Genomic DNA, 17041 nt, shown 5'->3' with positions numbered 1-17041 from the left:
CAATCTTCCTGTATGTATTCATCTAAAATAGATCCTGATCTCTGAGTTAAGATCTTTGTCCAAATTTATAAATCTGGTTCTATTCAACCATTTTCAAACAGATATTCTAGACCTGGGGAAATATGTATCTATAATAATCAAGGGGTTGAAGTACCTTTCCTACAAAAGTAGACATTTGGGGCTTCATGGTTTGAAAAAAATATAAGAAACATAATAGAAATTTACAGAAGTAATGAAAGTTTTTGCACCCATGTTATAGGCCAGTGATGGCGAACCTTTTTGAGCCCAAGTGCCCAAACTGCAACACAAAACCAACTTATTTATTTCAAAGTGCCAGCACTGCAATGAAACCTGAATACTGAGGTTTTAGTTAAGAAAAACAACTCATACAGTAGTCCCAACTAATTAACATCTCTCTCACTCACTCACGCACTCACTCATGCACTCACGCACTCAGGAGCCACGAATGAAAGTAAAGCAAGTTAAATCAAAGTAGTTTGCCCTTCTTTAGACCAGCAGCCCTGCTCGCAAGCACGCACAGTCTCTCTCTCTTTCTCGCTCATCAAGAGCCACGTCTGAAAGTAAAGCAAGTTAAATCAAAGCAGCTTACTCTTCTTTAGAAAGCCAGCCCCAGCAGCCTCACTGCTGCCTCCACTTCCTGCTGCTAAAGAGATGGGCAGCAGGGAGGCAGCCTTGAGGAAAAGGATTCACGTGGGCAGGGCCAAAACCCATGTGATCTCTGCTCAGAGCTACTGGAACGTTGTTGCAGGCGTTCCCCCTCTAAATGAGCCCTGGACCTAGCGATCGGCAACTTGGCTCGCGTGCCCACAGAGAGGGCTCTGCGTGCCAGCTGTGGCACACATGCCATAGGTTCACCATCGCTGTTATAGGCAATTCTTAATTTTCACAATTCTAACATTTGGGTATTTTGAACTGCAAATAAATGTGTTTAACTTCTCCAGCTGTGGTTCGTCAGGCAGAACAGTTGAAAAGAATAATATTAGTTTCAAGACTGACCATGTGAAAGTTAAGCAAGAGCCTGGCACAGAAGAAGAGGTATGCAGTTTCTCAGGACCAGTAAAGCAAGAAAAATCAGAGGATGGCAGAAGGAGTGCCTGCATGGTAAAAGTCTTATTTTTGGTTCTGTGTGTTGTGCCATGTGATGTAATAAGGAAAAAATTGAGTACTTATAGAATTGGATCCCATCTTAAAAGTTCTGCAGATGGAAGGGGTACAGTGTTTGCCAGGTCTGCCACCCCACTGACTGACTTCTCCCAAGGTATTCTTGGGGCTTGTCATTTCCCAAGAGGAGCATGGGTAGTATGTTGGGTCACAGCAGGAGGGAGGAGGCGGGGATGTAGGGCCATGAATGGAAATCCTTCATTCCAAGGAAAATTTAGGCTGGATGCAAGTCTGTACGTTTTTCTGAGGAGGCCAAGTTTGCATATTATCATTTAACATGTCTTCACATGAGGAGCACCTGGAAAATTTTCACATAACTTTAATTTACACCTGGAAAGGTGTTGTATTAAGACTACCATCTTGGAAATACATATGAATGCTTTCTAAGTCTAAAGGTGAATATTACCGAGAATCAGTAGCCTGCTCTCACACAACTAGTGGTGCTGGAATGAGTTGATTACTGTTATTTATAGCCTGCCTTTCTCATTGAGACTCAGTGCAAATCACACAGTGTAAGTCAATGTAATCAATAGGATGAGGTATCTAATAAGCAATGTTTATAGGAATAGGATTGCAGAAATCTGAAACAAAGCATTGTTTGATATATTGTCGGAGGCTTTCACGGCCGGAGAACAATGGTTGTTGTGGGTTTTCCGGGCTGTATTGCCGTGGTCTTGGCATTGTAGTTCCTGACGTTTCGCCAGCAGCTGTGGCTGGCATCTTCAGAGGTGTAGCACCAAAAGACAGAGATCTCTCAGTGTCACAGTGTGGAAAAGATGTTGGCAGGTCATTTGTATCTACTCAGGAGGGGTGGGGTTGAGCTGAGTCATCCTGTAAGAGTTTCCCAGGGTGTGGAATGCTAATGGCGGGAGGCTTCACTGTATCCTGAGGAAGTTCTTTTGCATATGGATTGGTGCTTGATGTGCTAATCTTCTCTGCAGGGCTATTGTCGGGTATACCCAAAAGAACCTCCTCAGGATACAGTGAAGCCTCCCGCCATTAGCATTCCACACCCTGGGAAACTCTTACAGGATGACTCAGCTCAACCCCACCCCTCCTGAGTAGATACAAATGACCTGCCAACATCTTTTCCACACTGTGACACTGAGAGATCTCTGTCTTTTGGTGCTACACCTCTGAAGATGCCAGCCACAGCTGCTGGCAAAACGTCAGGAACTACAATGCCAAGACCACGGCAATACAGCCCGGAAAACCCACAACAACCAAACCATTGTTTATTAGATACCTCATCCTATTGATTACATTGACTTACACTGTGTGATTTGCACAGAATCACAGAGCCAAAACAGAATCCCTCTGGCTGCCGAGTGCATTTAGGGGAGCAAGGGGAGTGCACTGGTGAGGGCAAGAGGGACAAGGAGTCTATCACCGCTGCCAGCTCCCTCTGACCACCACCGGCGCAATTGGCTATGGAGTGCTTTTAGGGGAGCAAGGAGAGCCGGCGGTGGTGAGAGGGAACGAGTGGATTAGACAAGATGCCTAGAAAAAGAACCTCTGCCAGGGAGAGGAGGGATTCTCTCCCTCTTCTTCCCAGCAGAGGTTCTTTCTCACTACACTTCCCGTGGAACCTTGCAGGAAACTGAAGCATGTCCTCCATGTGTCAGGGGTCTCATCTGTTTTGGGTCTTAATGAGATGTCTTAAAACATGACCTCTTAAACAGTGCAGTAAAGTTGCATTCCATTTATTGTTGTGCTTCTTTCTGCTTGGAGCTGGATATCCAGGTTGTTAGCTGGGATTGGTCCTGCTTCCAGGGGCTTTGTGTCTGGCCCATGACATATTCCAAGGATTTCCATCCATATCTGCACTCACGCACCACAGCCAACTTTCAAGGGCTCTCTACCCACCCCTCATCCCCAGCATGAATAAAAACCAAGGCTTAGACATCTTCGCTATTGACTCCAGTGCACAAGTTAAGTCACTGATATGTAGCAGTGAGCAGCAGAATGTCTAAGGAAGGATTTTGTCAAAGCCTTTATTGCCTTGCATCCTAGAAAGAAGGGTGGGAGAAAAAGGAGCTTTCTGCCTATGTCTTGACTTGCATGCGAGTACGTCAGACTTAATTAATGCTCGCTGTCCAGTCCTGTGATCATTTTATACTAGGATCCTTGTTAACAGTTAGTTGTCCACTTGGGGGAGGGATAAGAGAGTATACATGGCTGAGTAACCACCAAGAGCTATTTGATTTTTTGATAAAAACAGTACTGAATGGGAAGAGGGCTACAAAAGGAGGGGGAGCCTCAAGGCGGGTTAGCTAAAGTAAAGTAGTTAAAGTAGATAGTAAGCAGAGAAGCAGGAATTGAAAGCAAAGATGGGTTCAAGAGTCAGGTAGTGAGTAGTCAGAGGCCTCAATCCAACTCCTAACTAGGGATGGGCACGAACAGAAAAAAATCCCAAACATGATGTTCATTGTTCGTTGCCATTCATGAACAGGGACTCACGAACAACCATGAACATGGCCCTGTTCACGAACATGTTCATGGTTGGCTGTTCGTGGGAGCCAGCAGGCTCTCCTCCAGCCATCATCCAAGTTTGGTCAAGATCCTTACTGCACCACTCGCAGAAACCTGACCTGAGCAGGCACCAGGAAAGGTACCAATAATGAATAATAGCTTGGCCCAGAGCCTGGCAGCAGCCCTGGAACTTGAAGGGGTAGATCCCTATCCCACCACACACAAAGAAAATTCAAGCTCCACTGCACTCTCTCTTTCAAAATGCCAACAGCAACTGTCTCTCCCTCTCCACTGTCTGTGAAGTCAGAGCTGGGAGCCCCCCTCCCCCCTGGTCTTTGCTCTCTTGTTGCAACAAATGTGGATCTCCACACTTGAAAGGAAGACCTGCCTATCAAGCTAAGTTGGGCTTAGATTGGGGTTTCCAGGGCAACAGCAGGAGTTCAGAAAGAGTTCAGACAATCCCTGCCTAAGTTGCCAAGGGAATTGATTGTAGGTGCCAGACTGTCTGGCTTGTAGAACAGCAACGAACGAGGCTTGCAACGACCACCTGTTGGTTTAGAATGGGGCCTCACAAACAGCAGATTGGGCTGTTGGTGGCTTTTTTTTTGGTTCGTATTGCTGTTCGTGCCCATCTCTACTCCTAACCCTGTGGAAGCCTTCTCAGATTTTCATCTTGTGCCTTTATTTCAGCTCAGCAGTCCTGAGAGCAGCTTGACTCCACCTCTTTCCACAAACTTGCATCTTGAAAGCGAGTTAGAAGCATTGGGAAGTATTGAAAACCATGTTAAAACTGAACCAGCAGACTTGAGTGAAAGCTGCAAACAATCTGGACACAGTCTTGTCAATGGCAAATCTCCAGTGCGCAGCCTCATGCACCGATCAGCTCGGACTGGAGCAGAAGGCAACAACAAAGATGATGATCCCAATGAGGACTGGTGTGCTGTGTGCCAAAATGGAGGAGATTTGTTATGTTGTGAAAAGTGCCCCAAAGTTTTCCACCTCACATGTCATGTACCTACTCTCCTCAGCTTTCCAAGGTACTTTTAAAAAACTGTTTATTTATGCAACAGAGGGGCTTGCCAGGGGTTATTCAGAATATGAGGCTATAAGCAGCATTTTCTATTAGCCCACAAACAACTGCACAGAATTAATGTTATAGCAGTTACATTTTGCTCTTCTGATGGCCAGTGGCCACATTTTTCAGTGTGGATTTAATAGGCCCCTAGCACCAAATTAAATAGTACACAAAAACAAGCTAACATATCTTGATCCTTCTGTATATTTGGTAAACTGTGTCCTTGGGTGTATGTGATACATCAGAGGGGCTCCTGGGCAATAGGCAATTATTTGTATGCTGAGACTGACAAGCACTGCCTTGTAGCATGATAGGAACTGGAATTTAGTGGCCACATTTATAATCCAACAGAAAAGACTCTATGTTTTAACACCCACCCCCCACATTTTTAGTTTGTTTTAGTTATTGGGGAGTATTAAGAAGGTATTGCATACAATATATAAAGAAGTCTGAAGGAGAAGAGCTACACTATTTATCTGAAAGAAAAACTTGGGTGTTTTCACTTGTGCTGTCAAGAAAAAGAGGGTGCCCATCTTAAATTCATGTACAAGTTAAGTCATATACAGCATTTTTTAAAAAAAATCCCTTTTGTGTAATTTCTTTTGTGTGGGATAATCTTACACTGAGGGTTGTCCTCCTTTCAGGTCAGTACTGTGCCATTGCTGAGAGACTACCTTAAAATAATGTTGAGTAAGACTTTGATTCCAGAAATGGGTAGCAGTTAAAAAATATCAAATATAATTGTTACAAGAGCAAATTCACTAGACCTCGTAGTGATGTAGAAATGCCTCAGTATGTTAATAGACGGTTAATCAAATAGTTATTAGACAAGGAGTGGAACTTGTTTATTCCAGACTCATTTGCATCCATAAGGTCCTATTTTACATCTGTACCCTTCAAGCCTTCTGGGAATCTCAGTGTTTTGGTTAATTGTTCTGGCTGCATTGATTGTAAAGAGTTCATAATGCTAAGAACTCATCTGAATTTTTTCCTTTTTAGTGGAGAGTGGATATGTACATTTTGCCGAGATCTAATGAAACCTGAAGTAGAGTATGATTGTGACAATTTGCAGCACAGTAAGAAGGGGAAAACTGCACAAGGTTTGAGTCCTGTGGACCAAAGGGTATGTTTTCTATAATGCAACTGAAGCCTAGTTCCTAGCAACAGCGTATGTTCTCTTGTTTCTCCTTCTGCTATCTCCTCAGTCTCTTAATTTTTAAAAAACTTACAAAAAATGAGTAACTATTTTATTTATTTATTTTGACTTATATCCTGCCCTCCCTACGAATGGACTCAGGGCGGCTCACATCAACATTAAAACACAATAAATTAATAGTCAACTTTAAAAACAGATTTAAAAACTTATATTAAAATACTCTGGCGCCATATAGTATTCCATCAGTGCTCCTAGATTGCAGATGATGTGATAGATACATCTACTGCATATATTAAGTTCTGTTTTTGTTTCTAATATGTGCTTAGATCAGTTATTTGTTCTGGCACTGCTTGGTTTTAAGATGTTTTCTATTTCCGTTCTGTCTTGTGCCCTTCACATCCTGCACATGTTGATGTGATCATCAGTTCTATTTTCTTTTGTCCCTTGAACAGTATCTTCACCCTAAATGTCTTTAGTTTCTTCTGATTTCCACCTGTTGTATAAATGTGAGATTGACTGTTGTAGCAAAAGGCTATTAAAGGAAATATTCTTAGAGAGTGACCCGTTTAAAACTCTTGTTGATTTTAATCCTTATCATTTTAATGAAGTTCAAAATATTCCATGCTTTGAGATACTTTTAGAAATACTCCTAAATGTCCAAAATGTATTTAAAATACAATTATATTTAGGGACGTATAGCCTGATTGAATTGGCATAAATGTTCAAACAGATTACTTATCCAGTGGATGAAATATTTGGCGCATATAATCAAAATACCCTGATTATGAGGGAAGTCTGACAGCATTCTCGTTTGGAGGGTGGAAAGTTCACCCTTGAACCAGCCATGAATTGGGGAAAGAGATTTCATTCAGCAGCCAGAATGTAAACTGTGCTTACTATCCAAAGATTTTTTTTTGCTAGCTTTGACTATTGCTGATCTCTAGAGGGTTTTTAACATCAGTGATCTTCTACAACTATTTTAGCTTGTTACGTGGCATGTATGTGAATGGACCAGCAAGCAACTTTTTTTAGCTGTCTAAAAGCTTTGACAGTTAATGGTGTAGTTTGTTAATCAGTTTCACTGATGAAGAATATCAACCAATATCGACTTGTACAATTTGTTGCCATAGAATGTTATGACCACTAACACGTATAGTTTGTCAGAAAGATTGCAGAGAATAAGTCTGTCATGATAGATAGGAAGAGTTCCTTCCTGTTCAAAGGTATTATATTTCTGACTGCCGTGTTGTAGGGACGTTTCCTTCAAGAGCAAGGAAACGTTCCACGTGCACTAAAGGGATCCTTTTATTCATTTAAAACATGTCTCTGCTGCCTTTCCACACTCCTCAGGGTCTCCAAGACGGCTAAAACATTGAAACAGCATTTAAAATACAAGCAATTTAAAATCATAAGAGAAGGAACTCCTTACACATGCACACAGACATTGGCTCAGGTTCATAGTCTTTGTTACCCACTTTCTGAAAGTGACTTCTAAAGTCAACAGCTGGAATTCAAGGAGCTATTTTGGTGAGCTCAAGGTCTTGCTGTAGTTCAGTGGGATTTTTTAAAAAAACTTGGAACAATGGATTCTTTATGCTGAGTTTCAGACTGCTTTTGAAACTCCCCTTGATTCCAAGGGTTGTTTGGCCTGTGGCATGTACGACTTCTGTTTTGAGAAACATGAGTCCAGATCTCTGTTGGCCTCAAATAGTAGGCTGCATACTGCTTTGAATCCTGGCCGTAAGCCTCAAATAGAAATACTTGGAAGTTGTCTTGTTGAAGCCTGAGGGCCTATGCAGAATAAGAAACTTATTTGTTTCGGCCTGAGTAAGACTGTGTTGAGTCTTGTTTCTATGAAAATTGCAATAGTAGTATGAAACTTAAACACACACACACACAGTAATAAAAAAAATTCATTGGTTTTTCCCCCCTCTCTAAGAAATGTGAACGCCTCCTCCTCTACCTGTATTGTCATGAGCTAAGCATTGAATTCCAGGAGCCAGTCCCAGCCTCGGTGAGTGAATTATTGCATGTTATCTTAAAGATGATAAAATAAAGATTGTATTTTCAATTGCTCTGATTTGGAGTGAACAGCAATTGTCAGCTGCCCTTGTTAACAGCTAAAATGGCCACATTTTTGCATCTTTCATCTATTCAGTGTCCTTTGAATAAGGGTAGCCAGTTGAACTAGGGAGTGCTTTTCCTGATGCAAGAGAGTCTCTAGCGCCAGAGGAAGGTGCCGTTGCTACCAAAGTGAGCTGCGGAATCCAATGTCTTCAAATAAAACAGAGGGTGATATTTTCTAGAAACTTCAGAAGAAAAGTAGAATTGAGTTTGTTTCTTGAAGGTGACTATTTCATGAGAGTGATAAGATTTTATAATAAACCCTGTGATTTTGCTGTCTTGTGATCTCAGTGCATGTTTTCTCAACAGATACCAAACTACTATAAAATAATAAAGAAACCAATGGATTTATCTACAGTAAAAAAGAAACTACAAAAGAAGCATTCCCAGCACTACCAGACACCTGAAGACTTCGTGGCAGATGTGCGGCTGATCTTCAAGAACTGTGAAAGGTTTAATGAAGTATGTTAACTTCCAACCAGCAGAATTCATTGGTTTAATACTGGAATTTCATATTGTACCTGTTCCACAGAGATCTTAGTTGGGACTGTTTCTAAGTTTTCTCCGTGTATGGCAGTCTTATGGCTGGGTTATAAGACAACCAGAGTGGTATAATGGTTAGAGTGTTGGACTAGGATCTGGGAGGCCTGAGTTCAAATTTCCACTCTGGGATAGAGGCTCCCTGGGTGACCTTGAGACATTCACGCTTTCCTGGTCTAATCTAACTCATTGGGTAACTGAAGTGAAGATTAAAAAAGCAGAGGGGAGAATAATACTGGAAGTGGCTTTGAGTCCTCTGGGGGAGAAAAGTGTGTATAAATAGCTAAAAAAAATTTTAAAGTTATGTGAAGTCCCAGTATTTAGATTGTCCTTGTGGTAAGCTCAGAACTGAGCTTTCTTCTGTTGAGTGTAGAACTTTTAGTATGGACTGGGGTCCTATTCACACAAATGCCTGCTAATATGATCTGTTGTCCCCCATCCTCTTGCATCTGTAGGTTCATGTTCCAGTTCAGATTGCTGGGCACAATGAAGGAGGGTGCATGTAACAATTAGCCCTGCATCCACTGATAACAGTCCATATGCCAGTCCATAGACAATTAGCAAATACAAACCTAATCATTATGGTTCTTTCTATTCAAACACCCTGTATTTTATGTTAATGATATTGGATAGACTGTGGATGTTGGTGCCTGGGGAAGAATCTGTGTATGTTGTCTAAACATATAGCAAATAGTGATTGGGTATAAAGCTTGCTTGGTTTTTGTGTATGTGACAGATATTTGTCTGATCAGACAAATGATAAAAGTGGTCTGAGCAAGTTCTTTGTCAGAATGACTCAAGGTGTGTGAGAGTGACCAGTTAAAACCTGTGAGCGGCTATATGAAGTCGTTAAATGTCAGGTTACCTTATTTGTGGATTAAAGTATATCACGCATCTGTTTTCTACTTATATGAGGTTTGTGCTTAAATGCCTCAGTGAACTGTAAAACTGAGAAATGATAGATTGGAATATAACTTTTTTAAAAAGTTAGACAAAATTTATGGATGGAATATACATCTATTAACTCTCACACTCAAAGTTAGTATACTTCCAAACATCAGAGGACCAGCGATCCTGACTTCATGCCCCGCATCTGAGCTTCTCGCGGGTATCTGGCCAACTACTGTTGGGACCAAGATACTGGACTAGATGAATTTTCAGTCAGATCCTGTAGAGCTTATTAACCTTCATGATATCTAAAACAAGAATACACAAAATAGCCTGAAAATAATTAAATCAGGCATTCCTACTGGATTTTGTTTCTTGTTGTGATCCTATGGTAAGCTTTCTGTTTGCAAGGCTCAGAAGCCTTTCTTGTTACTCCATTTTACATAGATCCCTTAACATAAGACCAAACATCTATGATTGTGTCAGGCAAGTACTATGTTCAAAAGAGTTACAGGGGCCAACCCCCTGTGAAGAGGTCTGAATGCTTCAAATGTACACTTTGAATGTGTGCTTTCAGATGCAGACTTCCCCATTTTCATCCTGTAAAAAATATCATGTGAACTGAAATAGTATGAACGGCATAGATAATACAAAATATTGAAAGAAAAGTAGAGATGAATATTGAGGAAGTGAGTATGAATGTTACAGAAGAGTTCATATATTGAGACATTGTAGATACAGAATAGTCGTTTAATATTTGAGAAGTTGTCCTGGATCTATTAGTGGAAAAGGGTTTCTTTTTCTGCTGACAGCACCTTCCAACTGTAGACTCCCACTGTTTACTCTTATTGTTTCTGTAATCCATTAACCCCTCCAAAGGCACAGTTTTGGGACGGGGGGTGGGATTCACAGCAGGCTGAAGCAGGTGAAGGAATGTCAGAAAGTTTGCTTTTCTCACACTTGCATTAAATCAGATCTATTCTTCCGTCTGCTCTAGATGATCTAGAACTGTTTGTGAATATGAAAGGAAACATGAGAGTATTCTTAATTTTATTTTCTCTTGAAGTACTTCAGACAGCACTCACTTGGGAAAGAATATATTTAAAAGAATATATTAAAATCTGCACATTATATTTTCTGTTCCTATTATGAGATGATAAAGAAATGAAAGCTTTAACCTTCCCTCCATAAGTGACTGTGCATTTATAATTTGTAACTCGATCTTTCTAACTGAGCTTAACTGATGAGATAGAAAAGTTGCATTTCTTAATTAAAGAACAGCAAAAGCATTCACTGTGGAAGGAAAGGACTTCTGTTGTTCTTAAGGGCACTAATGCTAAGTCTAGGAACAGTGTAGAATGTTTGCATTTGTAGACATTTGTCAAATCAGTTTTCTCTTTATTTGTTTAACATGCTGCATTTAACACTATCAAGGTGGGGGGAAAGCCAACAGGAGCACAGTTGTTAGTCTTTTCTTTAGTAGAAATTTACATAGGAGCCTGAGGAAACAAGTGGCTGCTGTGCACCGATGAATGAACTCTCACCTCAGCCGCCTGAATCAGTTTGCTGTGAGTTTAACAATATTGGGCTCCCGTGATCGGGATCCACAGCTGCACCAATTTCATTAAGTGTTGCATACTGCAAGCTCAGTAACAGAGTCTTATGGAGAGAGTCACCTCTACATCACTGAATTTTAGAAATAAATTGGTATGGCTGACTATAGTCATCCAATCCTATGCAGTCGCATAACTTTAGAAGGGATTATAATTTCCTTTTTTTTGACTCTGGTATCCTTTTTAGATGATGAAAGTTGTTCAAGTTTATGCAGAAACACAAGAGATTAATTTGAAGGTAAGCTTTTCAGACCGTGCACACTTGCTGAAGGGATGTGCATTACCCAATGGATGAATATTACTGTTTTTTTACTTTGCAGGCTGATTCAGAAGTAGCACAGGCAGGGAAGGCAGTTGCATTATACTTTGAAGATAAACTTACAGAGATCTACCCAGACAGGACCTTCCAGCCACTACCTGAATTTGAGCAAGAAGAGGATGATGCTGAAATTACAGATGACTCTGATGAAGATTTTGTACAGCCACGTAGAAAACGTCTAAAATCAGATGAGAGACCAGTGCATATAAAGTAACCTGATTAAAATGGACCTAAACTGTTGTAAAAAGCAAAAACAAACATATTTAAGTGTTTCTGGAATATTATCATGCCTTCAGTGGCCATCTTAATGAAGCTGATAGTGTTCAGACAGTATTAGATTACAAAAAAGCATTTGTGCAGAAACGTTCTTGTCAAAAAAGGGGGGGAAGCTTTCCATTTTTGCTTTTTTTAGTGTTTGGATTTCCTTTTCCACTGAGAATACCCTGTCATTTCTCAAACACAGAGGTGTGAGATGAAGACAATGCAGATTTTATATGATATTTGTATGAAAAGTGAACTCTTTCACTGCTTAGTAATTTCTGCAAGACTTGGACCAAGGCAGTCATGTTTCGCTTTTCATGCAGTTCAGCAGTCTTGAGCTGCAATATACTTCCTGAACATCCTCTTCATGCGATCCCTAATTGTGAACTGGATTGTGTTTAATCATCGTCTCAGCTAAATGGTATTGCAAATACCATATTCCCTGTTGGATCAAATAGCTAGGTTCTGCTTTTCTTTACTGGCCTTGTGTAGAAGTACCATAACTTGATCATTAAACCATTTTGAATTGGAGAATGCAGGAGTGAGAGTTCTTCATATACATTAAGTATGGTTGAAATTAATGTTTTTCAATAGGATTCAGAGGGTTCATGGTGTTGAATGGAAGTCCTATGCACACAACACTTAAGTGAGTTTCCTCTTGGAATTTAATCCTATTTTTCTCCCCATAAGATGCAGGATGTTGGCTGTGATACTGGTTACATAGTTTTTAGTATTTTAAAAATTAGGCTATGATATTAATAACTGGTGACTATCCAGTCTTCCCTAATACCAGTTTCTGATAGATCACTATCAGCAAACAATAACTTTGTCAATTACCAAATGTGTAAAATTTCTTGTATTCACTCTGTCTTATTTGTAAATAGTGGTACTGTAAATCTTTTCAGGACAGCAACATTTGCTGTGCTGTTTTTAAGCTAATATGTATTCTTACTATTGTTCCTAATCAAGAAGAGATTTGTAATACGTTGTCTATTTCTAAAACTGTGTTCATAGTTTGAAGTTCTATATTGTTTTGTTAGAGCTACTCAGAGTTTTCTTCAGAAGCAGCTTAAGTGAAATATCTAAGGGAAAAGAAAATGAGCCCACTGAAACAGTTACTTGTCTATACTTAGAACAGAAGACTGGCATATATAGTGCCTCAGACAAGTGATCTGTGATTAGATGGTATTGGCTTGCCCCAGTGGGAGATAATGTGTATGTAAGCAGGCTCTTCAGTTCTTCCTCAAAGGTAACATTAAGGTTAGAAATATCCTTGGATTTTTGTAATTTAGCTCTGAACAGGTAAAATCCCACATATGCTTGGCCTAGTCCTGATTGGACAGCACCTGGGAATTCAGTTTTAAGTTTTTGTTATGCCAGTTTGAATGAATGAAGACCGTATTGAGGTGACCAAAATATAGTTTGCTGGGTTTTTGGGGGGTAGCAAATGGCTAAATTTTTAACATGTGTAATGAGCATAATTCATCATGACATGTAAATTTAATTAATCCATACAGGAAAGATTACTAGCTATTATTGCACAACATGTTAACTCTGTTATGCGTTGCAGAATTTTAATGTAAATGTCAGTTTTAATTTTCCATATACAGACAAAGTAAAAGTGGAACACAGTATGTGGTAAAGATGTGGAAAATATTTAAGGAAGTGCATGGCTTTTGATTCAGTTCCTTTAACCATCTTTAAAATTGATTTAAAGCAGAATTGAATTGAAACAATTCTAGAACTTACAAAGTATACTCATAAGGCATTTGTCTAGCAAATGAAGTAATTTAAAATTGTCTGTATTAGAATGTAGTTAATAGTTGCCCTATTTAATAGCCTAGACATATATTACTTTCCCTAAGAGAAATTCAACATAGTAATAATGGAAATGAATCTCCAGCTCATGCCTACCTTATACCTTTCAGTACACAGAAAACAATATTCACCCTGGACTACATTATACATCTGGGCTGTCCTGACCTCAGAAAAGCACCTGCCCTCCCACCCCAAGTATGGGTTCATGATGTTGGGGAATTTCCATGGCCAAATAAACTCAGCACAATCCAGTTTTAATGTTTCCCTTCATGTGTTTTTCTGGGAAGATGAGTGTGGACCTGAGACTTGATCTCTTACTGTGTTGGCTTTCCAGCCAGGTCCTATGAAAGTTTTGTATGTGCACTTAAAATTGACATTTTGGGAAATTGCTGATCGGCCGTAAGGAAAACTAGAACAAAATGCATAATAGCTTCACTGGGAGAGAGTTTAATGCTATTGTGCATCATATTTTCTGGTGTGACTCAGTTTGTATTTGAATATGTGCCATTAAACTTAAATTTTCTAGTTTCTTTGGCACCTAGAGATTTTGTCTTCTGTACTTTAAAAAATATTTTATAAGCTGGTTTTCCATATTATCTGAAAGCTGCTATCTGATCGTCCAAGTTTTAAGCTATCCTCAGTACTGTTAGGCTAATTCCATGTCTCCATGCTACATATAATAGAAGATTTACTCTTCTGGGGAGTTAATTAAACTTTAAAATCCGCTGTATCCCCCTCCTGCAAGCAACTTTTGGCATTTGACATGGTTTGATTTGTGCAACCTTGCAGAGTTTAGTACTAAGAGAAAATGATAGTGTTCTCAAATTGTAAGGATACTTCTATTTTGTACAAGAAAATAAATAAATAGCCTTCTCAAACAAGTTAGTTTTTTTGTTGCTTTTTCCATTTGGTATTTGAAAGACAGTAGATAATCAGAAAATCCTATATAGTTACCAGATTCTATTCATGAAGCATGTCTGAACTAGATGAATAAGTATATCTAGATTTTATGCATTTTCCCAGAACAGATGATTCTGCCAGCCAAAGTAATTCTTCTGCCAGCCTGTACCATCAATGGCAGCTCATCACAATTTTTGTTTAAAATGTCCGCAGTCAGGACTCAGGAGCAGCCTCCAATTTAGCAGGATGTTTGTGCAATAATTCAGCAGTAGTGGGATTGATAACACGTCTTATATTAGAGAAGAGCTTCATTGTAGATACAAGTGGAGCTTCCCTGGCATGTGACATGGGTTTACCTGTGCTGCATAATTACAATGTATCTTCAAATGTATAAAATGTTTCCAAGATACTGAGTTGCTCTTAAGCTCTGATCTTAAATGTTCTTGTAAAAAAACCCCCTCCAATCTCTTAGTTGTGTATGTTTCTAAAGTTTATGTTAATCCAAAGAAGAAAAAGGCAGTTCGCTTTGAAACAGGAAGGACAAGTGTGCAGCATGCTGACTGTGGACTTCTCAATTACCTCAGCAGGTCCCCTGCCATGTAATTACTAGTGATTAGTGTTAGTTTAACCAGCTAAGTATGTTCAGGTCTTAATTAACTGTGCCCTGGAATTAAGTGTCCTATCATATACTATTAAGGCTGAGTTACTATCCAAAAAAGGGTATTTCCCCCCTAGCTTTTAAGTAGAAATGCTGTTAAATGTAGATAGCTTTTTTCATGTGAAAAGATTCCAATTAATACTGTTTGGGGTGGTATTGAGTGACAGCATATTCAGCACTTGATAGATAACATGGAATGTTTTATAAACATTCCGTTAAGCCACTGCAACCTATGAATATTTTTGACAAATCACCCCAATTTGCCATTCTGTTGTATAACCTAGTTCATTAGCCAGCCCTATTTAAGTGTAGGTAATGGCAACAGTATGTTGAAGTCGAGTGTGTAATGTGCTGGATGTAGGCTTTTTTTCTTTTTCCTTCTCTTCCTTGGAAAAAGCAATAAAACTGCTTTGTCTGTTGCCTATTAGCATGGCAGGAATCCTTTCTTTTGGATAGTGGTTTTATAGGAAAGTTTTATGTGTATCACCCAAGTCTAGCTTTTAAAAAAAATAATAATAAAGTGTGCAGTTATAGTGTGGCATTTTATTTTAAAAATTGGGGAAAGTTAACATATTTTTTTAAAAAGTAGGTGTTTGAGTAAATAACGGAGGTACTTTTCTAAAAACTTTATATGCCACAATTTACATAGACCTATTTCAGACTAACGCATGAGACTTGTGATGTCAGATCTGGCCACCACATTTTCCTTTTTCCAAATTGCATGCGCAGAAACTCCATCTGTCGTAGCGCAGTTTGTGTTCGCCTACTTGTCCCCCCTCCCTTTTTTAATGTATCTGAATAGAAATAATTTTGAAACGTAGTAAATTTGGTTCTTAATTTTGGTAGCTGAGTTACAATAACAAAATTTATGCCCCTTTTTTATTGGAGTGCTTTTTGCAGTTGAGGAGCTGCTGCTTTCATTTAACATGATTTGTGACTTTGTATAAAGAAATGCAAAGAATTTTTAGGTCTTTCATTTGTTTCAGCATTCCCCTTAGTGTGAACATGAATTTCGAAATGGAAGATGATGCATGTTTGTTAAAGGTCTGCAGATGTGGGCATTTCTTCAGTTCAAAATGCCATTAAACATGTATATAACAGGTCTATAAAGATTTGTGCAATTGAAAAACCTGTTTTAATTTTATATGTAAACATACAAATCAAAGGGTTCAACTCCCAGCATTCTTAATTTCTTTCTGGTAATTAAAACTGGTACTTTTTGCACATAGTTGACTTTACTGATTCTTCAGAAAAAGTGCTGTTTTTGTGGTATTGTATTCTCTGAATAATATTTAATTTTTTTAACAAGTTAACGTTCAAAATTGTTCAGTTCCTGTGTTTTTGGCTGGTGTGTAATAAAGGCATTTTTTCCCTTTTACGTGATTATTTAATACGTTTAGCAGCCTGTAAATATTTCTTGTTAAATGCTCTGGAATGTGGTGTAGCAGTTGTACTAGAACAATTTTAAAAAACATTGTTTGAAAACCACTTTGTTTTGGTTATTTCTATTAAATTAGAAAAGGAAGAATCTTTCATATGGAGTATTCTTTTGTAAACTTCCTTCCTGGAAAGATGGGTGACTGTTTGGGAGGGTTATTTGCATGATGATTACTGGTACATAAAAGTGAAATTAAACAGAGAGAAGCATCTTCAAAATCTTATAAGAACAAAGAACCTGAAGAGGCTGTTTTCGTTTCCGTTGGATTTCATATGTTGTCATTGTTACCAGTTTGTTTGCCTAATTTTTGTTGCTGTTCCCATGCCATTTGTGTGCAAATGATGCAAAATACCTTTTTGAAAAATGTACATTTTTCATGGGTAAAATTCAGCATGAGGAAAAAGGGTATGAGATAGACTCAGTGTTTTCAAAAGAAAGGAACAAAATCAAAATGGAGGATATTTGAATTGAACTAGGCAGCTCCCAAAATTCATTCTCTTTATTTAAGAACAGTTTCAATAACTTAGGTTTGAGCTTAATGGGGAAAATTTTTAATGCAGCATTGGAATTTTTTTTTAACATGGGAGCTTGTCATCT

At 38.9% G+C, this 17041-nt stretch overlaps 1 protein-coding gene across 4 annotated transcripts in view; it reads left to right on the top strand.

The window, feature by feature from the left end:
* The window catches only part of TRIM33 (tripartite motif containing 33), a 156777-nt gene extending 140238 nt beyond the window's left edge, over positions 1–16539 (top strand). For 2 of the 4 annotated variants that reach the window (XM_054979501.1, XM_054979500.1), the window contains exons 14-20: positions 963–1122; positions 4345–4691; positions 5729–5852; positions 7825–7899; positions 8319–8471; positions 11238–11288; positions 11371–16539. In XM_054979501.1, coding sequence (XP_054835476.1) covers positions 963–1122; positions 4345–4691; positions 5729–5852; positions 7825–7899; positions 8319–8471; positions 11238–11288; positions 11371–11583 — 1123 coding nt within the window. In that variant the 3' untranslated portion in view covers positions 11584–16539. The remainder of the gene's footprint in view (positions 1–962; positions 1123–4344; positions 4692–5728; positions 5853–7824; positions 7900–8318; positions 8472–11237; positions 11289–11370) is intronic. The other 2 variants (XM_054979505.1, XM_054979504.1) reach the window with 1 other exon arrangement.
* The last annotated feature ends 502 nt before the right edge of the window (positions 16540–17041 follow it).

Source organism: Eublepharis macularius, chromosome 5 (genome assembly GCF_028583425.1).
Source record: "Eublepharis macularius isolate TG4126 chromosome 5, MPM_Emac_v1.0, whole genome shotgun sequence".
NCBI classification, from domain to species: domain Eukaryota; kingdom Metazoa; phylum Chordata; class Lepidosauria; order Squamata; family Eublepharidae; genus Eublepharis; species Eublepharis macularius.
The sequence above is the reverse complement of the archived record's forward strand: the minus strand, read 5'-3'. Positions and strand labels throughout refer to the sequence as shown.